At 57.3% G+C, this 25,421-nt stretch overlaps 1 protein-coding gene across 1 annotated transcript in view; it reads left to right on the plus strand.

The window, feature by feature from the left end:
- Window positions 346–25,421, plus strand: part of KIAA1614 (KIAA1614 ortholog) — a 39,024-nt gene continuing 13,948 nt past the window's right edge. The window contains exons 1-5 of the mRNA XM_021063756.1: window positions 346–493; window positions 2,846–3,771; window positions 4,478–4,541; window positions 14,180–14,323; window positions 22,454–23,901. Of these exons, the coding sequence (XP_020919415.1) occupies window positions 447–493; window positions 2,846–3,771; window positions 4,478–4,541; window positions 14,180–14,323; window positions 22,454–23,901 (2,629 nt within the window). The 5' untranslated portion in view covers window positions 346–446. The remainder of the gene's footprint in view (window positions 494–2,845; window positions 3,772–4,477; window positions 4,542–14,179; window positions 14,324–22,453; window positions 23,902–25,421) is intronic.

A 25,421-nucleotide genomic window follows, 5' to 3' on the forward strand; every position in this document is an offset into this window, starting at 1 on the left:
CCCAGGCCGCGGCGAGCGCGGAGGGCGGCGGGCGGGCCGGGTGGGGGCGAGGGCCGCTCCTCCAGCCCCTTCCGCCGCCCCTCCTCTCTGCTCTCCCGCTCCCTCTTCCCGTCCCGGCCGGGAAGGCGCGGGGCTTGGCCTCTCCCCCCTTCGTGGCCCAGCCATGAGCTAGCAGCCCATGCCGCTGCCTGCCCTCCCGGCCCACCCGGCGCGCTCTCCCCGCACCCGGAGGGCGGCCGCGGCCCGCGGGGCGGCGCCTCGGGCCCCACCTCACCCGGACCCCGGGGCGGCCCGCAGAGCCGGGAGCCGAGCCGGGCGCGCCCCGAGGGCCGAGGCCTGCGGGCCGCGCTCCCGGAGCCCCGGCCGGAGCCCGCGCGCCCGGGTCCCCGAAGCGGGCCTGGGAGGGAAGGAGAGCGAGCGAGCGAAGGGCCTCGCTTCTCCCGGGGATGGAGGGCATGGAGGCGGCGGGCCGACCCGCCGGCGGCAGCCTTCAGTGAGTACGGAGGAGGTGAGGCGCCGGGCGGGCCGGAGGTGCGGGACCCCCCGAGGGGAAACCGAAGGAAGGGTCGCGGGGGAAGCCCAGCCTTCACGTCCACCCTCATTTCAGCCCCTCCCGGTTGGAGCGAGTCCAGCATTTGGGCCGCAGACTGGTCGGTACCCCCACGGTTCCCCAGTGGAAGGTCTCCTCCTTCAGGTCTCCAGAGATGGATGATCTCTGGAATGCGCTTCCAGAGTTGACCTGAAAGAGAATTCTTTTAGGGGAACGGAAATTGCTCCCCATTACGTTCACATCCTCTGCTTTCGGGACTGAACCACAGAAGAGTGGAATCAGTGGTCGGCTGCAGAGACCTAGTTGATAAATTCTTGATTAACTGGTCCAGGAAGTGATCCATCCTTCCAGAGATAGTGCTTAAACTTCACTGGCTTAAAATGATGTGACATTCACACTCCTGTGTGTATTTTGCTTTATGAACTATGTGCCTTCCTGAAACATGTATAAATTGAATCATCATAAATGACCATAGAGGGACTTGGCATTTAAGAGAATCCTGCAGTGAATCTTTAGTCAATATATGAAGTAACTATATTAATTCCTAACTTGTAACTTATGTAAGTATGGATTTTTAAAATGTTTTCTCCAGAGTTCCCACTGTGGCTCAGTGGGTTAAGAACCTGACTAGTTTCCATGAGGATGTGGATTACATCCCTGGCCTCTCTCAGTGGGTTAAGGATCCTGCTTTTTTTTTTTTTTTTTTTTTTTAATCCTTTTCTAGGGCTGCTTCCCATGGCATATGGAGGTTCCCAGGCTAGGGGTCTAATCGAAGCTGTAGCCCCCAGCCTATGCCACAGCAACGCGGGATCTGAGCTGCGCCTGCGACCTACATGACAGCTCACAGCAATGCCGGATCCTTAACCCACTGAGTGAGGCCAGGGATCGAACCTGCAACCCCATGGTTTCTAGTCGGATTTGTTAACCACTGCGCCATGATGGGAACTCCCCAAGGATCCTGCTTTGCAGCAAGCTGCAGGATAGGTCACAGATGTGGCTTGGATCCTGTGTTGTTATGGCTGTGGCATAGGCCGGCAGCTGCAGCACCAATTCGACCCCTAGACTGGCAACTTCCGTATGCCACAGGTGCAGCCCTGAAAAAAAATAAAATAAAATAAAAATAATTTTTTTTTTCTTTTTTGACCACCTTTCAGCATATAGAGTTCCGGGGCTAGGGATCAGATCCCAACACAGGATCCTTAACCCACTATGCTGGGCCGGAGATCGAACCTGCGCGATCCTGTTGTGCCACAGTGGAAACTCCTAAATATGGATTTTATACATGCTGTTTACTTCAAGTGGGACAAATCTAGATGTACAGCGTTTAAGGAGCAGTTTCTCAGAGAGCAGGATAAATATTAAGACCTTGTGGCGTGTATGTGTGCATAGGATAGCTTGGGGAATAAGTTCCCAGCTCACTTTTATTCCCTGTGAAGACATATCAACCATGGCATCAAGGAGCTGTGTAATTTGGACAAGTCACTTAACCTTTCTAGACCAATATTCTTGTAAGAAGGGGTGTGAGAGTGAATGGTCATGAGTGCTAAAGAGACCTGGCCTTGGGAGGGGAAGCTTTGCACTCTCCTCCCGGCCTCCCCAGCACCTGTGTCACCTGATCTCTCTGTATCTCTGGTTCTCTGGAAAATGCGGATAATGCTCCTGTTCCAGCAGAACTGCACGAGGAATATTTTAGAGAGTATATTAGAAAGTGCTGGCAGGCATGCCTGGCACAGAGCAGATGCTGGTAGGGGTTGGTGCCTGATCCTGGCTACCGTGTGGGCACAGCCCCATGTGGCTGTCCTATGGTTTGTGCCAAGGGGACACCTTCCAGCAGAGGGTCAGATTCCTGGGTGGCACCTTCCTCGGTCCATCCTCGGCAATGGCGCTCCTTGGAAAGGGAAGAGCTTGCTGGCTATTAGCCAATGTTGACATCCTTCCCTGAGGCCTGACACCTGTCAGCAAAGTAAGAGGCCAGGCACGGGGGAATCTGGCCCCCATTTTCACTCTGGTCCACGCTGGGCAGAAGCTTCATTGTGCCCCACCTGTAACATGGGGGTGGAAAAAACTGAGAACACTCTTCAGACTTGGAAGAAAAACCTCAGTAATAACTTATTTGTACCATGCAATGATTTATACTCTCTGAGATGTTTCCGCATGACCTAGGGGGCATTCTCTGCTCTGACCCCAAGTTATTTTCCTCAAAACAGGGCTCTATATTGAGGCACTTTGGGGACCCCGCTCTCTGGAGCTCGCCCTGTGCTGGGTCTAAGGAGCTCTGTCTGCTTTCTTCTCCAGAGGACCCCAAATAGGGAGTCGAACAGCCAGCTCCATGGAGGTGACCTCAGTTGTGGAGAGAAGTGGCCCTGAGCCACAGCCAGAGAACGGACACCTCCCAAGACACTGGCCCTGTCCTCGAGAAGACAGGACACCCAGCCCCATGGCTCCCCAGCCTCCCAGGGTGTGGGGGACACAGCTCCAAGGCCCCTCTGTGCTGGAGTCCAAGGTGAGGGCCTTGAAGGAGAAGATGACAGGCAAACAGGGGGCAGGCCCCGGCCTCCCTTCTCAGGAGCGGCCATCCCTCAAGAAACCCAAAGGCAGGCGCGTCAAGGTGGGTGGACCCAGGACCCCGGCAGAGGGGTCTTGCTTGCCCGATGCTGGGATGGCCCTCCATGCTCAGAACCACGACGACAGGCCACTGGACGGCAGCGTCACTGAGGAGTCTGCCGGGAACGGGGGTGCCGGGCCCCCCCGGTCGCCTGCCCCTGGGCTCGAGTGCTGGAACAGGAGGAGCCCGCGGCCTCCAGAAGTGCTACGGCCCCTGCCTGACTGTGACAGGGCTCTGCTGCCAGGGCCTGGCTCTGGGCAAGAGAGCCCCATGCACAGGGTCCCTGCAGGCCAGCCTGGGGGCCCGAGTTCCTGTCCCAAAACCACATACATGCCCAGCCCGAGGAAAGGAAGGCCATACCCGCTGCAGGATGGTCCAGTCACACAGGGAGACCTGGACAGCTCGTCTCCGACCTCTGAGGAGGACTTTGTCCCCAGGCCAGTCCCGCGGGGGGAGCTCTGGAGAGCCGGAGACCCTGGGCGCGGCACCTTGTCCCTGTCTGACCGTGTGGAGAGGAACCGCCTTCTGCTGCAGGAGATGCTGAGTACTGGGGGGCAGGGCCCCTCCAAGGCGGGAACCCCAGCCTGGACTTCATCCTGGGACGGCGCTGCGCCAGGTAAGGCCCATTCCGTGGGTCTGGATGCGGGGGGCGACAGGAGGGAGCCCGGGAGAAGGCAAGGGGACTGGGGTTGCCCCGAGGGGTTGGCTGGGAGAGGCCGCGAGCATGGCTGCCTGTCACCAAATTCGTCGGCATGTCCTCTTCTTCTCGGCTTTGCCTGACCACCTCAGCCCCATCTGCTGACGAGCCCCAAGATCCCCCCGACCAGTGGGAGGCCATCCTCTATCCTTGGGCCGGGGCCACCCCACTTCTTCCCTGTGGCTTGGAGTTCTTTCTGGGTGGCTCTTTGCGTCTTCCTCAGGTGACGCACCCTCATTGCCTAGTGGACCTCACTGTCCTCTTGGTAGGAGCCCCTCCCCGCAGAGAGGTCCAGCGTCCCGACAGGCGGGCTGAGCTCCCGTGGCAGCCCTCCTGCAGGTGGCCTGTCCTCAGGCCTGTCTTTCCCTTCCTGCCTCCCGGTTCCCAAAGCTCATTCCTCACCCAGCACCTGCGAGGACCCACGTGGGCCCCTCAGCCCATGACAGTGCCTGCCACAGGGCCCCCCAGCTGTCACCAGGGCAGGCTGTGCCTCCATCGCAGTGGTCAGAATTATCTGGGGAGTAGGTGGCTTCTGGAGAAAACTTTCTCCTCATGTTCACTAAGGGGCAGCTGAGAGCCGGCTTCCTGACTCTGCCCTGATCTCTGCTTCTGTTTGGGGTCCTAGAGCGCTTGGCAGGGGACGTGATCTGGGACTCCAGAATCTGCCTGCAGGACGCGGCCCAGAGCAGGTAAGAGCTCAGAGCCCGCGTTTTCTCGCTCTCCCTCCTGGCAGGTGTCCCTGTCCCTTCATTTATGCAGCATCAGGAGAGTAGGAGACAGAGAGAAAGGGGGAGGCGGGGGGAGGGAGATGGAGCCGGGACAGGCAGACCCTGCACTGCAGGCCACGAGGCTCCTCCCAGAGACCTCCCGAAGGCACCTGTCACCCGTGGCCCGGGCCGTGCCCCTGCTACCTTGAGCAAAACCATGGGGCACAGAGCATGATGCGAAGGACGTCGCAAATGACCTGCTCTGCATCTTGGGACTCAGGGCCCTGCGCCAGCCTCTGTCTGTTTATCTTTAAAGTGGGCCACATAGCACTTGTGTGGCGTGCCCCTCAGGGCTGTCGTGAGGCTGACACAGGCGACAGATGTGAACATCCTTAGGGAAGGTATGCGAATGCGAGGCTTCTGCTCCACCAGCTCCTTTCCAGCCGAGAGCTGTGAAAGGACTCCCCTCCTCCACCCGCCCAGACTTCTCTAGCCCCTCCGCCAGTGCCCGGGGGAAGCTGGGCACCTGGGGTGGGGCAGTGCCCTGACCAGGCCAGTGAGAAGAGCCCCAACCGGGTGGGGCGATGGGACATCTGTGGGCCTGAGCTGGCGGCTGCCCAGGGCTTGGCCTCATCCTCAGTCTCTGCCGAGCGCCCGGCAGGTGAAGCCGAGAGAGATGCCATTTCCCCAGCTGTGCAGTGACGTCACCCTCCAGAGGGCCTCCTGGTTTCTGCTGAGGGCGGATGTCAGCAACGGTCGCTTCTCCCATCATCAGGCCACTCCTTGCGTAAATCCGCTCAGTTAGTTTGCCCTCCCCTCCAGAACGCATGCACGGGGCCCCCAGTCCTGCTTCCGCAAAGTGAGGGCTGCCCAGGTTCAGGCCATTTAGCTTCTGCTCGGCTGTTGGCCTCGGTGGCTTGGGCCAGGACCTGGTGGAGGGGGGCTGCCTGCCTCTCCTCATGTCCCCATCTCTCCTGGCCACAGGGTGGAGGAGCACGACTGTGGTCCTCGGTGACACCCTGTCCCCCACCCTGTCCCTCATCCTTCCCTGGGGAGCCCCAGGGGAGATGGCCTGGGCCTGGACATGACACAGCGGGCAACCATACCTTGTGTCCAGTGGAGGTGGGGCCTCCTCTTCTTGCAGCTGCTCCTCCCCTGCTGCCCCCATGTTTTCTTCCCTGATGGCAGGGGGGTGCAGCTGCAAGATGGGCCATGGCGGGGGGTTTTCCAGGGGTCGCTACCGAAAGGAAAAGCCCCTGACTCACATGTTGGATAATAAGTAATAAAAACATCCATCTTGGAGGAAAAGAACCTCACCCATGGGGTCAGAAGGGGCTGTCCCCAGGCCTGCGAGGACATGGCATTTGTGTAGAATCCTCAGGATAGGAATTTCTGGGCTCTTGTTTCACCTGCCAGGCCATCTGCCACAGTTGAAGGTTAAGTAGGGTGTCTGTGTACAGGCGTGTGAATATGTGTATTACATGATGATCTGACATGTGTGTGTGCGTGTGAGATGAACGTGAGTGTGTGTGTGGAAGGAGGTGGAGGAGGGGTGCCTCAGTGAGAGTTAGGACCCTGCCCGGGCCTCTCCGGGCATGGAGCTGACGTTCGGAAAGCTGTCCTCTGGCTTGTCTGGAAGGCCATTTGGTGCCCAGGGACTTTCATTGGTGATCTTTGCTTGGGCCCCTGCTGCGTAAACACCCAGCCTAAAGGGCCAGAGAGCATCTCCAGCCCAGGATGGGAGAAAGTCAGCCATGTCTCCAGGCCCCTGGGATGGGGCTCCTCCTTTGGCTCTCTTCCCGAGTTCCCCGGGCAGGCGCTAAAGGGTCCCTGAGACACCGCAGGGCTCCATCTCCCTGCAGGCAGGATGGGTTTATCAGTGTCACTTCCAAATAGCTGAACTTCCCGAGAGGCCTTTGAAATGAGGCACACTCCCCCAGCGCCACCCCCAGACCTTGGGGCCAAGGTCCTGGGGCTTAGGGACTGTCTCGGGGGGCTGAGGACCCTGGGCAGCGAGGGCTCTGAGACTGTGGCCCCATCGTGATGGCTGTCCTGCAGGGGCCAGCACATCACTCAGGACGGGCTCTGGCAGGGGCCCCTCTGAGCTTCTCAGTGTTTGAGGCTCAGAGGGTCCGGCTTCATGCGCAGTCAAGTTTAGCATCAGTGTAGTTCAGTGTTGCAGCCAAAGAGTGACCGAGTGAACGCGATGTGTATTTTATTATGTCCACAATTGTTCCTGCTCTGCATGGCAATAAGACGAGAAACCCTAAAGTGACGGTGACAGCAGAGGCCAAGACAATAGTCACTTTTCAGCTGGGGAGCTGGCCCCGTCCATGGCAGGTGGTCACAGGGAGAGTCGGTCCAAGAGGCCATGGGAGCCCTGGAAATGCTCCCAGACTCTCAGTGCCGAGACCGCCCCTCCCTCCCCCACCCCCGGTTGTCCCTGTATTGAGGGGCAGAGGAGGCCCAGTCCCAGAGGACTGGAGCATCCTGGTGGCCCTTCCCTCCGAAAGACCACACGGCACTTGCTTCCCAGCCTCTGTGCTGAACCACATCTTTACTTCAGCCTAATGACGAGCCCTGTTGATTGTTCCTGCTTCCCTGGAGGAGGCCCGGTCGGTCATCCAGCTCCTAGGCGTTGGGGTCAGTGTTCACTGTCAGAGCTGCTCGGTACCAAGGGCTGTGCTCTAATCATTAGCCAGCACTGCCGCGAGCTGTCCTCTTTGTGCCACACAGACCACACCTTGGTCGGGGATCTAGGGTCTTCAGCCTCCCCCAGCCTAGTGTTCTCACGTATAAACAGAGGGTGCTCAGACTCCACGGGGTAAGCTTGTTTCTGTCCTAAGTCACTGTTGACATGATTGAGGAAATGAGGTTTTGATTTGGGGGCGAGGATGGGGAGACGTAAGCCCTTCACTGGGGGCCACGGGGGTCAGTGCTGTCGGGGACCTTGCTCACAGTGGCCGTGACTGGGCCCTGGACTCATCAGAGATCGGAGAGGGTGCCCTGCCCCAGGTGGCTCTGCCCACATCCGATCTTAACTGCCCGCGGCATCCCATCCCCGGCGTCTGTAAAATGGCCAGGGCCGCCCAGCCTCTTACCTCTCTCCAGGCTCTGAGAAGGCGTGTTGGGATTGTTGGTTGCTTAGGGTCCCAGATCTGCCCCGCCCGTGCAGGAAGTATGAGAAAGCAGAGGAGCAGCAGCAGTCAGGGTGATGCCCACCCTGCAGGCCCCGCACCCAGAGTGGGTCGGAGTATAAAAAGCACCCAGGAGTTCCCGTTGTGGCGCAGCGGAAATGAATCCAACTAGGATCCATGAGGTTGTGGGTTCGATTCCTGGCCTTGCTCAGTGGGTTAAGGATCCAGCGTTGCCGTAAGCTGTGGTGTAGGTCGCAGACGTGGTTCGGATCCTGCGTTGCTGCGGCTCTGGTGAAGGCCAGCAGCTACAGCTCCGGTTGGACCCCTAGCCTGGGAACTTCCATGTGCCACAGGCACAGCCCTAGAAAAAGACAAAAAAAAAAAAAAAAAAAAAGCAGCACCCGGTGTTGGGCTGCTGAACGTGCCAGGGTGGTCCCCTGAGGCCCGAGAGCCCTCCTTGGCAGTTGGAGAAGCAGTGCTGTGTGACCCAGGCCGCTCAGCTTCAAATCACCCTCTGTGTGTGCTGTGGGATAAATGGAGAGAGAGGTCCCTGGGGTTGTGCTTGGTTGGTGCTGTGATGGTGAAGGCAGCTCAGGATTTCCTAGGTTGTTGATGCCCCCATTCCTGCGGTGGAATCGTGCCCATTTCTAGAGGCAGAAGCCGAGGCTCAGCATGGGGAGCCCAGTCTGCCATGTACACACCTCGTCATGAGAAGAAAAGGGATGGGGGCCAGCCTGCAGCAACTCAGACCTTGGCGGTGGGGGAGGGGGCAATTTTCAGGCCCCTTTGAGATGGCTAGTGATCAATGCTTCCTGTCCCAAAGCAGTTTCTAGACTCCACTTTAAAGGAGGGGCTGACAGGGAGCCCTCAGGAATCTCTGGGGCCCAAGAGATCGGACCCACAGCTGTGAGAGAATCTTGGGCTTTTAAAACTTAATATATTACCTGACATTCTGGGAGACTCTCCCGTGGTTCTGTGACCAGGTGTGATTCTAGATGGACTCCCCACTTTGCCCTCCCTGCCCCCTCTGCCTGCCCCAGCTTTGACCATAGCTGCTGCTGGTGGATCTCCCGCTAAACTGTCTGGGAGAAGCACACATGCGTGTAAGTGAGGGCTCGCCAAGGGCTGGACATCCCCAAGAGCTTGATGGGATCTGGATGGAAATAGGGGCGGATATTCCAGATGAGAAGGGCGTGCAGAAATGCACGGGAGAGGTGTGAGTGGATTGCATGGGGGATCCCATCAGGACCCAGGGTGGGAAGGCAAGCTGAGGCCCCGGATGCAGAGCCTTGGCATGGAGAGTTTAGGTGAGGCGATAGGAAATGGAGAGACATTCACTGGCTCCCTGCCTGCATGGGTGACCTCATCTCCTTGTGGTGCCAGGACGTTGCTGTACCCAGGTAGCCCGGCGAGGGGCTTTGGAGATCATTTTGGCTCCCTGACCGGGTTCTGGATCTTCGGGGTCCCCGGTCTCAAGGGGTCATGAGGCGTTCTGAGGGTGAGCGTGGGAGAAGACCCGAGGATTTGCAGGGTTGCAGGTGTACCTGAGGACACCCCCAGGCAAGGGCATAACAAAGACAAGCTGAGCCCCCGCCCGTCCTGCATACCCTCTGCCATTCCCCATCCTGCCCACAGACTCAGATATACAGACACAAAGGGAAACTGGAGGAAAGCCCCTTGCCACTCCCACACCCACTAAGACTAAACCTAAAAAGAAAAAAGTTACATTTAACCACTCACCAGCCTTTTCAACTATGTACTGTGCTCCCAAAGAATCTAGCGTTCTGGGTCCTGGTGGAGAAGGTAGGACAGGAACACTTGAAGCCCTACCTCACAGCTGGTGCCACCTGCAATTTCAGGCATGTCATTGTCACATAGACACCCCCCACATGAAAATCTCATTATGGTCCCAAGCTTTATGAATAAAGAGGCTCAAGACAGTTAACTTGCCCGAGACCATTCATCTGGAGGGGCTTGGACCGAAATGCAAGAGGAAGCCCTCCTCCATGGCCTCCAGAGTGGGACAGGCCACTGTCCCCCTATGTGGGGTGTCTTTGGTCACCTGCCTCCACACACCGAGTCCGTGCAGTGCTGACCAGAGGGACAGCCCACAGGGACTGTGTCAGCCTTCGTCAGAGAGGCAAGGACAGAGCCCCCTGCTCTCCCTGTAGGAAGTGCCCCTCCCAGGGCAGCTCTGCCCGCCTCCGCCCAGATCTTTTTAAAGGTGTTCAATGAGGCGTATCCCATAGCAGCTGTTCTTAAGGATGCAAGCTCTTCCTTCTCTGTTGAGAGAAGCGACTGTTTATTGTCTGGGCAGTAGCTCCCCTCTGCCACCAGCCTCCTCCACCTAGAACAAAACCTACATGCTCTCTCTAGCTTTAAGAGGATTTGTCACTTGCAAACATGCCTTCCCGGCAGATGACAAGGGGATCTCTTCAGCAGGTGATTTTAGTTCATGTTCAGGAATTCCATCCTTTGCTCAGGAAGAGGGCGACAGTAACTTAAGATGACAGCGCAAATAACAGAAGCAATAATAGTAATTCATGCTAACATTGATTGGGTCTCACCAAGTGCCTGGCTCTGAGCTCAGCTCTTGTAAGGGGATCCGTCTCCCTTGACAACGGAGCCCTTGTTTAGGAGAGGAGGCAGCTGAGGCTGCCAGGGTGTCCTCTGGGGTGACACCGCTGGTAAGTGGCAGCCCAGAATTAGAGCCGGGCAGGCTGCCTGGGAACCCCGCTTCTCACTACCGCTCTAGGCTCTGTCCTGTCAGTGTCCTGCAGGCCTGGGAAGAAGGGCCCCTGTCCTCCAGGAGCACGTGTTCCAGGATCAATTCCTGGCCCAATCTTTCCTCTTTGCCTCACTCGGGGAACTGTGCACAGTATGGCAGCAGGAGCACCCTATCCTTGGTCATAAAGAGCTTTGTAATAATGCGCAAAATGGCACAAAGGCTAGGCAGAAAGGCTTATATGCGTTCTGCACAATATATATTTTCCCTCTACCTGATGCATCCTGGAATATGGGAAATGTCAGCTCTGTTTCCATTCCAAATTATTTCCCTAATTCATGTTCCTGGGATGAAAGGGTTAAAGCCAGACTTGCTGGAGCTGATTATTTTAATCTAGGATTATGATGGCTGCAGAGAGAGGCTGCTCTGTCCCCCTGACCTCCCTGCTGGGAGGAAAGGGTGCTTGTCCTGACCGGAGATCCCGACCTGGCTGGACCTGGCTGTGAGGAGCCTGCGGTCAGAGCTAAGCCCAGCTCTACTGGGAAAGCTTCCCGGCTGAGGGGGGAGAGACCAGAGTGGGAGGGGGCTGCATGCTGCTTTTTGTCCTGGGAGCAGCTTAGGATGCTTGCGGTTGGAAGGCAGACGGAAGGGCAAGAATACTTCTGTGGGTGGGGGTGGGGTTCCCATTGTGGCTGGGCGGAAATGAATCTAACTAGTCTCCATGAGGACACAGGTTCGATCATCCCTGGCCTCACTCAGTGGATTAAGGATCTGGTGTTGCCGCGAGCTGTGGTGTAGGTCACAGACACGACACAGCTCGGATCTGGTGTGGCTGTGGCTGTGGCTGTGGCGTAGGCCAGTGCCTATAGCTCCGATTCCACCCCTAGCCTGGGAACCTCCATGTGCCGCAGGTGCAGCCCTAAACACACACACACACACACACACAAAGAATACTCCTGTGGAAACCCTGCTGTCCCCAACAGTTAGCTCTTTTAGGTGTTGCTGCTTCTTAAGGGCCAAACATCTGTGGTGTGACTGCCACCGCCCCCAGGAGAGGACCTCAAGGTCTCCTACCCAACTCGTGGCAGTCCAGGCTACCTGGCCAAAGAACTGGCCCACAGGTATCAGCATCAGTCCCCTGCCTCTGCAACTCCCGCTCTTGACAGATGGGGCCACTGAGGCTCGGGGAAGCACTCCGCCAATTTATCCTGTGCCCCACCAACTGAGCCCAGATTGCCACTTTCAAGACAGTAGCAAAAGCTGTCTGTGCTCGGGTAGAATTGCCTTTGCCAAGCCATATAGGCCACAGATTGGCCCACATCTTCCAGGAGTTCTCCAGAGGGACTGTGGGAGCCAGGACTGCAGGCTGTCATCCATGCTAGGAAGGGACCGCGTCCAGGGCTGTGGTCAGCTTAGACCGGAGAGCCTCCCTCAGAGGGAGGAGTCTGAACCTGTCTGGTTGGCACCCCTTGGGTAGACCAGCGCAATGCAGCATTGGGAGTGGGACAGGCTCACAGCACTATACCTACTTGCTCTGTCACTTGGAAGAAAGACCCCCTTCCCGCCACAGGGCTGTCAGGGTCTGCTTTCTCCAGGGTGCACCATGACCCAAGAGTTGCCTGCCCTGCTGACCTTGGCCGCAGTCTGTGAAGGTGGCTGCTGTTCTCCTCCCTGCTCTGTCTGTTGCTGCATGGATGCCTCCAGGCGCCTGAAAAACCCTGCTTTTCAAATCAGGGGAGAAACTAGCTTTGTCTGCCAGGAACCAAAGCAGGGCAGCTGATGGGAAAAAAAAAAAAAATTAACAGCTCCAAATCGAGGGAGCAGAAAGGAAATAGCAAAGCTGCAAAATGGCTTAAAAACCTGGGGGGAAGGCTGATCCTGGCAGCATCTGGCCAGCTGCCTGCAGCCCTCCAGCCTGCCCACCAGGTCTTGTGACAAATGCCCTCCGACAGCCGGGGAACCACAGCTGTCACCGGAAGGCTCCGAGTGAGCAGGCTGGCGGCCAGAGGCTCCGGCTGCAGGGGCGTCTCTCTGGGCTGGTAACCTCATTATCTCCGCTGGCGCAGCCGGAGCCCCAGGGAGCGCAGCTGCTCTCAGCAGTGCATTGGAGGTGCTGCCCGCTCGCTCGGGAAGCTGTGCCGAGGGAGGCCTCTCCCCACAGGGCAGCGGCCTGGAGACTCCGTTTCACTCGCTCCTGCAAGCCCTCCTAGTTCCAGAAGAGTGCCTGGGCCCTGCCAGGGTTCACAAGCACAGATGGTGCCTTTATTCTGGCAGTACTTATTTTTTAATCTTGGGCCCCAAAGCAGGATTAGGTGCAAATAATGAGGCGGGGGGAAAGAACTACAGAAAGAAAACATGATAGACTACCCAGAGCTTGTCTAAAGATGGCCCAAGGAGGCCTCAGGGTTGTGCCATTTTCCACTCACATCTCTGTCATCTGTCACCTAGGAAACTACTCGGTATCTCCCCGTGTGGAGCCGAGGCCCCTTTCTCTGGGCGGCTTTTGGGGTGGGTCAGGCTGGGGTCTGAGATGCAGGCGGGGCTGAGCCCTTACCTGCCTGAGTTCTCTCTCTGCGGACCGCCCCCCCCCCCGCTGCCCGCCCTGCCGCCCCAGGGAGGACAGCCCAGCAGAGGAGACAGCGAGGACAAAGGCAGCTGCTGGGGCCGCTGAAGTCACATCAAAGCATGTGTCTGACTCCAGCCGCACCCCGCCTCCGCCTGCCTGCCCGGGGACACGATGGGGAGGGCGCGGAGGAGGATGGGGGACAGATGCTGGAGGCGGTGGGGCTGGCGGTCGTCTGCTCTGCTCTCACTTGATGTTCGACCTTGAGCGACACACCAAATGTTCTTCTCTACCCTGGAACACCCTCATCTGTCAAGCGGAGCGCACCTGCCCTCGGCCAGCCTGGCCGGGGAGCGGGAGCTCAGGGAGAGAAGCGTCTTGTTGGTGGGGGCGGCGGGGCTGCTGTTTTCGCACAACCTGGAGCTGGCTATATGTCACTGTCGGGGAGGCAGCTTTGAAAAAGGGTTGCTGTCATTTTCTGCGGCTCTGGCCTGGCTGGGGAGGCAGCACATCTGGGAGGTGGTGAGGGCTGCTCAAAGACCCTTCATTGTTATGAAAATCAAGCCATTTGCTGGCTTGGTGTGGGTCCAACTTAATCTCTCAGGCCTGAACCGATGCCTGATGGGACTGAGGCAAGAAAGCACCAGGGCTCGTAAAAATGTCATTCCCCCGAGGAGCAGCATGGTGGCCGGCAGAGCCCGGATTCCTCGTGCCTGCAGTGGGAGCTCAGGGTGGTGCTGCGTGAGCTTGAGTGGGTATGTGTGGGTGCAGGGAGAGGCAGAAGGAGAGAGGGAGGTGGCGCGTGTAAAGACCATCTGGCTGGGCACAGGCCCAGCCCGACAACCCCGGGCCTTTTCTCCCCTCCTCCCGATGACTCCTGCTGTCTGCCCAGGGCAGGAACAATAGAATAATCTGGAGACTGCCCTACCCTTTTCTGGATCCTCCTGGGGTCTCTGCCCCCAGTCTCTGAGCAGATGTCCAGGGTTGGCCCGCTCCCCAGCCCCATCCAGGGTTGCTCAGGGCCAGGCCCCAGGCCCCGGGCGAGGTGCCCTCCGTGTGGGAACTGGACAAGGAAGGCCGCGCATGCAGGGCTGTTTCTGGCACAGCCATGCTCCACACTGTGAAAGCCCTCCTAATCCCTGTTATTTTCTCCTAATCCCTCCCCCGCCCGCTCTGGCCCGCGTGCCACCCGCAGGACCTTTGGTCCCAAGCCGGAGCCCGTGCTGAGCCCCAGGCATGAGGAAGCCAAGCACCTGCTGCAGCGAGCCCGCATGAAGGCCAGGACCCGGCCCGTCCGTGCCAGCCACGATATCGTGCCCACCCTTGCCCAGGGCAGCCGGTGAGTGGGGCCCCCGGCCAGACTGGCCTGGAAGGGCTGGGCCAGGAGAAGAGATGGGATGTAGCCAGAAAGCCGCTGCTCGCAACTCCCGGCTGTCTGTGGGGGAGGGTTCCCATGTCAGGCACGGGCTTTAATTCCTTCCCCGTCACTGAGCACCTTCTGATGTTATAGAACACGACCCGCGCTTCCCCGGGGGAAAGAGGTCAGAGTCTCGGAAGACAAAGACAGGCAGGCAGATCTGCAATTCTGTGGACTGAGGTATAGGAGAGGAAAGCAGGAAACCTCTGACTGCACCTGCAAAGGACAGGGGAGGCTTGAGAGGAGGTGGCTACTAAGTTTGGGCTTGAAGGGGATGTAGATATTCCCTGGGCAGATGATGGAGCCAAGGTGAGCATCCCAGGGCAGACACTGAGCAATGGTCCTGGGCTCGGGAGTTGGCCGGGCTAGAGCCTGAGAACGTGCTGGGGGTGCAGGCATGAAGGCCGGAAAGCTCAGTGGAGGCCGGTCCTAGAGGCCTCTAAGCCTGCCCAACAGTGTGGCCGCCTCCCCTAATAGCCAGGAGCCACCGCAGCAGGTGGGTAGCGCCATCACATCTTCAGGAAGGCTGTTCTGCGCAGGGGTGGGTCGGATCTCGGGGCCTGGGGGCAGTGAGGACGCTGCACCACCGGGGTCCTGGAGAGCTGTGATAGGGAGGAGAGTGTGGCGACAAGAGGTGGCTAAGAGCCAGGCCAGCAGGCTTAATGAGGCAGCAGGGAAGTGGTTAAGGCTCTGGAAACAGACCACTGTTTGCTGGCTCTGCCACTTACCAGCTCTGGGCCTGAGGAAGCCTCTGTGCCTCAGTTTCCTCGTTGGCAAATGGGAATCATAATCGTGCCTGTCTTAAACGGTCGTTGGGCGGGTTATGTGAGTTAATCTATGTAACATGTTTAAAGCAGCACTCTTACACGTGTAACCTCTGATGGTTAACTGTTTAATCAACTGGATGTGGGAAACACGAGAAAAGGAGCCTCCGGGATGGAGCCCAGGGTTCTGACTTGGCGTCTGGGGGTTCGGTGGGGCCTTGGCCAAGGGCTGAAGCTTAGGTGCAGGGTCAGGCTTTGGAGGGGTGGCCCACGAAACAGCCCTTGGAGATATGTATCAGACAGGTGGACACAGGATCTGCAGAGGGGCAAAGTCGGAACTGCAGATCGGGCATTACCCTGATTTTCCGATGCTGGAGCCGTGAGGGAAGGTGAGCTCGGGGATGAAAAGAAAAGAGCAAGTTCAAAGACGTTCACATCAGCACTCCACATGTGGCTGCTTCCTGAGTGATACCCGTCACCCCTGCCCGTCCCACAGTACACCTTAAGGAGTCCCTTGCATGTGGAGTTGGCCAGTGCACTTGGCCTGCAGTGAGGCTGCCAGCCCATGCCAGCGTGCCCCAGGTCCCAGCAGGAGCATCTGTGGCTGACAAGGCCTGTGGCTTCTTTGGCGCCAGGGGCACGGGGTGTGTGTGTGGCAGGGGGCCGGGGAGATTCTGTGTGAAACTGGACCAGATGGTCTTTGACAGGGATGCTGAGCCCACTCATTAAAGGCCGAGGACCTTCATGGCACCCTTGGGATGACTCCAGCATGAGCAGAGGGCTGCAGCTTGTTCAGTGTGTTCAGTGCCACTGTGACCCTTAGGAGAGGGGTTCAGGAGACCCTAAATCCTGGCAAGAGGTGCCAGACAGGCTACACTTTTATTTCCACGTTTTATGCCCTATCTCCCTCTATCTGGACAGGACTAGTTAGGGATGGGCGTGGGTCATTTGAAGCCTCCTAACTATCCTTCTCTGCATGCATGTGAGGCCCAGAGCCTTAGACGTCCGTGGAAGCCTCCCGTTTCATGTTCTGTAGGTACCTGGGCTGAATGGCATAGCCTCAAAACAGACACGGCTACCTGCAGAGCAGACTCGGCGGTGTACGTGTACCTTGAACACGCCCTCTTCCCGAAATCAGCAGCTCGTGACCATGACAGTCACTAACCTGAAAGGAGGTTCCCTTTCGCCAGGCTGGTCGCCGGCAGTGGGAATGCTGCTCAAGTGCAAGGTGACCCACTTTAGCAGCTGCTGTGTCCAGAAAAGAATTCCTTTGACTTGGCAGCCCTGGTGAATCCTCAGAGGGTATCGCTGAGAAATCAACGCCAGATGGCTTGCTGCAGATGCTTCTAAAGGTTACGCTTGTCAAATCACCCTGGAGAGCCATGCTGAGCTAACGTGGAGATGCCACACAGGCCCCGGGCCTCATTAGATGCAGGAGCCCCTCCCCCACCCCCAGAGCCCGGAGGCATCACTCCTTGCAAAGAGCAGCTTGATGAAAGGGGCTGGGAGAGTGGGGCAGGCGGGGCAGGCTCCAGAAGGCCTTCTTTATCTGAGATCTGGCTGGAGGTGGCCAGGGCCATCCTGGACAGGCAGGCTTTTCCAGGAGGCAAAGCCATAGTAAAGCAGCAGCCGCGTTTTCTGGAAGAAAATCAGTGGAGAACTGGAACAGCTCTTGGAAGCACGAGCTCTTGCCACTTAGGGGGCAGGCACACCGGGGTTGGTGTTCTTCGCCCAAGGAGGGCAAAACCTGCCAGCAGGAGGCAGGGCCCGGGAGGGTGACACCATAGGGGCTGTTCTCCTGTGTCACAGTGGCTGTCGTGTAAGGCTGTAGGGAGCCTGTGTGGTTGGGACAGTGTAGCCGGCCGGAGGGAGGGGCCTTCCTGTGGATGCTGTTCAGCTCCGGAGGGACGGTTGCTGAGGCCTCCACGGAGCCTCCTTGGAGAAGCTTGGCGGGTATGGTACTTTCTTGCTGCTAACGTGCCTTATTCACTCTGCACTTGTCTCCAAAATCCTCTCATCCCCTTATGCACTGGTCCCAGCACTGCTGGTGGAGGCCCCTGGAATTCAGCAGTTGAGATGAAGGTGCCTTATATGATCAAGCTTTCCTGCATTTCTCCATTTCTTCTTTTGATCTTTGTCTTTCTTCTTTTTTTTTTTTTTTTTTTTTTGGTCTTTCGTCTATTTAGGGCCACATCCACAGCATGTGGAGATTCCCAGGCTAGGGGTCCAGTTGGACCTGTAGCTGCGGCCTACACCACAGCCACAGCAATGTGGGTTCCAAGCCTCGTCTGCGACTTACACCACAGCCCACAGCAACGCTGGATGCTTCACCCACTGAGCGAGGCCAGGGATTGACCCCACATCCTCATGGATACTAGTTGGGTTCATTAACCACTGAGCCACGACGGGAACTCCTCTCCATTTCTTCTTTTAGAACAAAAATATTATTCCTACCTTTGGCATGAATTCCAGGATGGCGCAGTTCACCATCCTGAATGTAAAAGTTGGGCTCGCTGATGTGGCCCACCGCCCCCGGATTTCCTTATTAGATTAGGAATGTGTTGCCTCTAAAGCGGGGACTTTTTTCATCCTGAGAAAGTATCACTCACGTCCTGTCAGCAGAGCAGGGCATTGCTCTCTGGGGCCTGTGTGGGGGTTGTTGTGTCTAAACTGGGGTACTGGCTCTCCTATAGGGCCTGTCTTGCACCGGGTGGGCCTGGCTGGCCAGGGCATCCTGCCTGTGCAGCAGGGGCAGAGCTTCTGCTCAGTGGGGCTCTTCTGGTTGCTGTTTTTCTGGCTAGAGCCGTCTTTTCCTGGGCAAGAATGATCTGGAGTGCTGACCCCGGAACCCCACATGGATAGTCGAGTGCCCAGAGTGACTCTAGCACAGCCTCTTCTCAGATCCTGACAGCCTGAAAAGATGCAGGTGCTGGGAGTTCCCTGGTGGCCTAGGTGTTAAGGGTTTGGTGTTGTCCCTGCTGTGGCTTGGGTTTGATCCCTGGCCCAGGGACTTCTGTGTGGCCACCAAAAAAAAGAGAGAGAGAGAGAGAGATGCTGGTGCAGACAGAGTCTTCAGGGGCAAGGGCTTGGGGCTCTACTGCTTCATGATCACTTAAAGAGACCTGTCACCAGAAGATAGATCAGAGGGACCTCCCCAGCCATACTGAGACCTGCACGCTGCTCTCCAGTGGTGAGCCTGTCCAGGAGCTGTGCCTCTCAGCTATAAACCCCTCTCCAAAGGCAGGCCCACATGAGGACTTCCAGGGACCCTGGGCCCTCTTACTTTCGTGGGCTCCTTCCTCCATAAAAAACTTTATATTATATGACCATGCTGGCTTAAAGTTAAATGATATTAGTATTCTATCTGATCATCTTTTCTTTGACCTAAAAGTGTATTTATTTATTTTCCTTTGACTTTGAACAAAACGAAAATGTTTTCATGGGCCCTGGAAGAATCGTGGCCCCTGGGGTCTGTGGCTATCATGCCTAGTTGGATAAGTCATACCTGCCTAAATGTGGTTCCAGAACACAGGATGACCGACGATGCTGCAGTATTCCTCAAAACAGCCCTCGCAAGCACAGATTTTTTCAGATCTCAAAGCAGGCAGATCCACTTGCTTAGCACTAGTTCTTCTCTAAAAAATAATTCCTCCTGCAGTAGCGCTGACCAGGGGAAATGCTGCAGTCAGGAGTGTGGCAAGTGTGCAGGCCCCGCTGCTCCTTGCATCCCAGGGCGGTGTAAACCCAGAACGTCAGGCTCCGGGGCCCCCAGAGTTTGCACAGAGGCACTTTTAAGCTGCCTAATTTAGGAAGTACTCACCCGGCTCCTTGGAGTGAATCAAGGGCTAGGGCACAGTGCAGTATGACATGGCAGGGCTTTGGCTCTAGCTTTATTCTGCCATCTTGGCATTCACGGTGGGGTGAGCACCAGCCCCTCTCCTGGTGGGACCAGAGGCGTGGGATCCAGGATGTGAGGTTGTCATGTTCTGGCATGGCACAGGTGAGTGAGTGTCTTAAGCTCTCAGCCGTAACTGGCTCCCCTGGAGCTGTGCAGGGAGAGTCTTGGACAATTTAACGCTGACATCCCAGTCCACCCTGTGACCCTAAAGGGCAGCCTCTATCCATCATGCTCCATGCCGGGCACAATCCAGACCATTCCAACCCATCAGGGCTATGAGACTGGTTGGTGGCTTTGCTGTCAAGGCACCCAGGGAGGGGATGATTCGGATGGCCAGTGACCTGCCCAGGGCACAGGTAAACACAGGCTCCCCTGAGTCAGACATTTCTCCATACCAAAAGAACAGCCTGGAAGGACGCACTGTCCAGCCAACACCATGTGTAGTTATGGAAGTCAACCAGTTCGGAGGCCACTCTCCCCACTGGTTGGCACGTCTTCGCAGTAATTGCTAAGCACGGAGGGTTTCTTCTACCGTTATCTGAACTCCCTTCCCTTCGCTCGCACACCGTATCCGTCTTTCCATTGGGGAGCTAGAAATGGGGTGAAGAAGGAACTCAGGTTAAGGCAGCCTTTTTCAGAGCCTTGGCATCCATCCTGCGGAATCACTGAAGCATCCAAGGAGAGGAAGGTTTGGTAAATCGACCGATCACTCACATGCATTTCACTATAATAAGTTGTCAGGGTGTCAGGACAAGCTCGAGTATGGACAAGTGGGGTATGATTAGGGAGACCTTCCCAGGCTCTTCAGGGACTGGGAACCGTCACATAGCCATAAAGCATGTGGCACAGGTGACTGGCCACTCGGTACTTTTCTTAGTAACTGGAAAGAAACAGCAGGTCTCTCAAATCCAGGCCCCTGTCTCCAGACACGACTTGACCAGGAGCATGGTCAGTGTCTAGTTCTGTTTTCTTCTGAGGGAGAAAAAGTTCCCGCAACCTGCCTTCCTCAGCTGTTCATGTGCCAGTCAGCCTAGGGACCGGTCTCATGTATCCTCTCCCTTGTAGACACGTCCCTTCCAGCCCTGACATCGTCCGAGTCTGTGATGACAGGTGAATGGCCTGGGCACTCAGAGGAGGAGACATCATCATGATGGATTGGTCAGCGTTCTCCAAAGAGAGAGGCCACACAATTGTGTTTATATAGAGACAGAAAATTTCATTTTAAGGAGTTGCCTCCCAGTATCATGGAGGCTGACGTACAGTCTGCAGGATAGGCTGGCAGCCTTGAGACCCAGGGAAGAGTTGCATCTCAAATCTAAGCAGTCAGCTGGCAGAATTTTTTCTTCCTCAGGGAGATCAGTCTTTATTAAGACTTTCAGGAGTCCCGTTGTGGCTCAGAGGGTTAAGAACCTAACAGTGTCTGTGAGGATACGGGCGCAATCCCTGACCTTCCTCAGTGGGTGAAGGATCTGGCACTTGCTGGGCATAGGCTGCATATGCAGCTTGGATCCAGTGTTGCTATGACTGTGGTGGGGGCCAGAAGCTGCAGTTCTGATTTGACCCCTAGCCCAGGAACTTTCGTATGCTGCAAGTGTGGCTGTTGAAAGAAAGAAAGAAAGGAAAAAAAAAAGACTTTTGACTGATTAGATGAGGCCCAGCTCATCATAAAGAGCGATTAGCTTTATTTGAAGTCCACCAGTTTAAATGTTACTATTATCCAAAAACAATCTTCACAGGGAGTTCCTGTTGCAGCTTCCAGGTTATGAACCCGACTAGTATCCACAAGGATGCAAGTTCGATCCCTGGCCTCACTCAGTGGGTTAAGGATCCTGTGTTGCCGTGAGCTGCAGTAATAGGTTGTAGATGCAGCTCAGATCTGGTATGGCTGTGGCATAGGCTGGCAGCTGCAGCTCCAATTCGACCCCTAGCCCAGGAATTTCCATACACTGCAGGTGTGGCCCTAAAAAGCAGAAAAGAAAGAAAGGAAAGGAAAGGAAAGGAAAGGAAAGGAAAGGAAAGGAAAAGGAAAAGCCTTCCCAAAAACATCGAGAATAATGTTTGATCAGTACCTGGGCACCATAACCTAGCCAGGTTGACACATAAAACTAACCATCACACAGTGGTATCTACACTGGTAAAATTTAATGATGAGGATTCAAATGTAGTCAGGTTAAGAAGAAAGACTCCAGGAAATGATGGCAGGAGGGCTGCATGAGGTAGATGGAGTGAAAGGCCTGGAGGCCGTACAGGTGGTGGTGGGGGGGGGATAGAGCTGGAGAGGAAAGCAGAGGATGAGGAGGGCCTGCATTGTTACCTCAAAGACCATGAACTTGGTCTTGTGTCCCCTTGGGGGATGGTGTGTGGAAGCTGTGCTCCAGGAGGACCAGTGGAGAAGAGGCCACTTCACGGGTCTAGCGTGAGTGACAAAGAGAGACAAATAAGAGAAAAGATGTGAATCCAGCCACTTAGCATCGATTGGTGGGGAGGTGCTGCCTCGAAAAGGAAGGGAGGAATGTGGTCCTGCCTTAGGTGGCCTCAGAGGAAGTGGCCTGTGGGCCAGGTTCCATCGTGGCCTGAAAGTCAGATTACCTGGCTCCAGCGGTTCGGTGTGAGATTGGTACAGGTGTTTCCTTCAGCTGAGCGGGATTTGACTGCCAGCCAGTGTCTCCCAGAGCCAAGGCTGATGACAGAATGTGAAGACTCTTCCTAGCACAGGAATTGTTGTCACAGCTTTTCAGGATGCGTGCGTGTGTGAGGGGCTGGGGTGGGCAGGTACAGGAGGGGATGTTGGAACAGCAAGGTGGAGAGTCCGGTGTCACTCTGTCGAAACTCCGTCCAAGCAAGGTGATTAGGAACCCTCCCCCGGTGGACACTTTTGAGAGCAGGAATGCTTAAAAACCGGACTTAGCCCCACACAGTCTCTGCAGAGACTTAAAATGTGCTCTTCCCCTTAAACCTTTCTAACAAATATAGTATTGCCACAGCTGATCACAGATCACCAGATGCTTACGATGGCCAGGCTCCCTTCTAAACACATACACACATAGCACACACGGGGACATCTGTATCATCCTTTTGTGCCAGCCAGAGTTTAATAGTGTTTCATCTTAACTCAGGCTGAGCCAGGCAACCGAGGGAAAGCCAACCATAAGGCCGTGTTCATTTTCTTTAGCTCTGTGTTGGGAATCAGGATGGGCTTGTCAACTCCTCTGCTTTGCTGCCTGGTCCCCGAGGAACCTGATTTGGGGCGACTTTGGGCTGTAGCTGCTTGGAGCATTGTGGGAAACTGCACCCCAGGGTGGAGCGGTAGGGCTGGGGTGCCCAGGGAGGAATCCGCACCTCCGTCCCCTCCTTCTGCCCATGACCTCCCTTCTCCTGCCTCCCCATCAGAGATGGGCGGAAAAGCCCAGCCCTGGACCCGAGGATGACCTTTGCCGGCAGAGACAACCTCCAGAATGGGAACACGAGTGACTCCTCCAGCGGGGAGTCCAGCAGTGGGCAGCGGCCGAAGCGCAGCGCCTCCCCGTCGCACGTCCGCTTTGAGGATGAGTCAGCCCGCGACGCCGAGTCCCGCTACCTGGAGCGGCTGCAGCAGCGCCAGCGCCAGGGGCTGAGCACCACGCTGCAGCCCGCCGACCAGGGTCCCCTGCGCTCCAAGCCCGACCTCGCCGACTACATCTACGGGGGCTACTGGCGCCGCGACCCCGGCGCGGGGTCTCTCCACCCGCTGCTGAGTGGGCCGGAGCCCAGGGGTCTCCCGGTGCCACCGCCTGCTTGGGGCAGCGAGAGGAGGTGCCACGCCTGCGGCCACTGCATCACCCCCGATCTGGGGGTCCTTCGGGAGCCCAGAGCTGCGCACAGGATGGATGGGGTGTTGCCGCAGCCGCTCCTGTCGCGGGGCCTGAGCGCCACACTCGGGCTCCTCCCCACCGAGCCTGGGCTCCACACCGAGTGGATCCGGGAGACACACATCGGGGACCAGGCACGCGCCGAGGAGGTGGACTCGGCCTTGGACAGCACGGACACCTCCGACAGCTGCAGGACCGACAGTGAGGAGGCCGGGAGCACCCAGCCCAGCAGGGCCCGTGGGACCAGTCCTCGCGTGCGGGCCTCCAGGCCTCGTGGAGGCCACAGGTGGTTACGCAGGGCAGAAAGGGAGCCTCTCCTGGGTCCTCAGGCCCCTCACTACCTGCCTGGACCAGAGCTTGTGGAGGTGTCAGGTGAGGCCATGGAAGGCACAGGACACACGCCTGAGGGGACCCTGCTCCCCAGAGAAGATGCTGCCTCTAAGCCTCCTGCCCAAGACTCTAAGAGGGCTCCCCTGGGGTCCCAGGGGCAGCCTGGACCAGGGCTGGAGAATCACTGGGCTCACCCGGAGGATCCTTGGGCAGCCTGTGCTGTGGCCTCTTCCTCGGGGCCGGACCGGCAAGCCCAGGTTACAGAAAGCCACCAGAGCCACCCAGAGCCCTCTGCCCCCCGCCAGGCCCAGCAGCCAACCGCTCCCCTCCCCCCTGAAGGCTGGAAGCCTATCCCTCCCTCTGCAAAGAAAACCACCTCTCACAGGAAGGCAGCCCTGGCTGGGCTTCGCAAGCGGGGTGACCAAGGAGAGCCTGCGGACATCCGCCCGTCTCCTTCAAGAGGCGAAGTTCCCAGGACCTGTGATATCACCCCGCCACAGCCCCCACTCCGCAGCCCCCACGTCAGGCACCCACTGCAGGCCCTGGGCAACAAGAACTGCAACAGCACACCCCAGGGGCCACAGGAGCCCCAGGGAGGAAGCATCCACAAGGTCCAGGGGCAGAAGGAGCCCGAAGCACCCCTGAAGGACTGCAGAGACGGTACGGGATTGCCCCGGGCGAGGGCGGTCCTAGACCAGAGACCGCAGGCTGAGTCTCGGTCTTCACGTAGGGTTCATCCCAATAGATGACGTAGCCACGCACCGCTCCTAGCAGCCCCCGGAGCTCTCAGAGCCGCGGCAGGTGTTGGGGAAGCTGGTGGGCTGGTCTGGGGTTCAACATCAGCCTGGAGGCAGATTAGCCAACTCCCCCCAGGGGAGGCAGGGTGATGATGGTGGTGCCCTCTGATTAATGGCAACCTTGAGGTGTGTACAGAAGCTCCGAGCTCCATGGCTACTAGAGGCCTGGCCTTAAGGGAATTTTACAGACAAAACAGGGAGAGGCAGCAGCTCCAGGATTTCCAATTCTCTTAGAGCAGAAAATGCCAAATAATCATGTAGCTGAGGTCCTTTCCTTCAACTCCTTCATTTCATTCAGTCACTCACCATTCATTCAGCGTCGATCAAGCACTGGTTTCCTGCTGGGCACCGTCCGAGGCCCTGTGGGGGATGCACAGGTAAACTCATTCATCAGGAGTCTGGCCCTTCTGACCTTGAGACCTTGAGACCAGGCAAGCATGCCATCCCAAGGACACGGCGACCAGTATGCAGAACCCCTGCAAGGAGTGCTGAGGTGGTTCGCCGGTGTCTGAGCCCTCCTGGACCCCCACCCCTGCTGGGCAACATGGCAGGTTTCAGCAGGCGACACCGCTGAAGGATGGAGGGTATCACCTCTGTCCTGGGAAGGGGTCCTCGTAGTGTGGGCACATCCTAGGCACCAGTGGGCCTTGGGCAGATGCTGTAATCTGAGGTGAGCACCTTGGCCACTCACACATAGGCAGAGAAAACAGGCCCGCCACACACATGTGCCCGAGCTCTGGCAACCACGGCGCTGGGATCCCGGGCTTAGAAGCAGAGTGGAGGGGAGAGGGCAGAGAGGTGACAGGCCACCTGGACCGTAGTGAGGATGCGGATGCTGAGCGGCCGTCCCGCCCCTCCATCGCCCACGGGGACGCTAATGCTTTCCCACCCTGAGATCCCACCTGCCCTGCGCTAGGGCGTAGTTTTCTTCCCTCCAGGGGCCTCTAGACTGGCTGCTGGCTGCCGCTCCCCGCTTCCTGCAAGGCTTCTGTTCTGAGACCTGCTGACCCTTCTGGGCAGCCTGGCCTTGAGCTCCCCAAGGCCTGGAACAGAGGGCCGGTTGAGGCTGCTCCTCTCATTAGCCAGGAGGTCCTAGGCTCCTCCTGTCTCCTCCTCTGTAACCTGAGGGTAATAGTAGAACCATCTCCTAGAAACCCATGAAATAGTCTCTGTAGAAGGTTTAACTCATTGCCTGGCGTATCAGAGATGCCCCCAAAAAGGTGGCTGTCGTTTAAGCTGTGGAATATCGTAGCCAAGAAGATGGTGGTTCTTATCCCAGGAACCCACCATTGGCACCCCCCAACCCCCGCTCCTCTCATCCTCTGGCTCTGCTGCCTCTTGCTGGGAGTGTCCCCCTCCCCAACTGTGACCTTTAGGATGGGT

The sequence above is a fragment of the Sus scrofa genome, chromosome 9 (genome assembly GCF_000003025.6).
Source record: "Sus scrofa isolate TJ Tabasco breed Duroc chromosome 9, Sscrofa11.1, whole genome shotgun sequence".
Taxonomy (NCBI): domain Eukaryota; kingdom Metazoa; phylum Chordata; class Mammalia; order Artiodactyla; family Suidae; genus Sus; species Sus scrofa.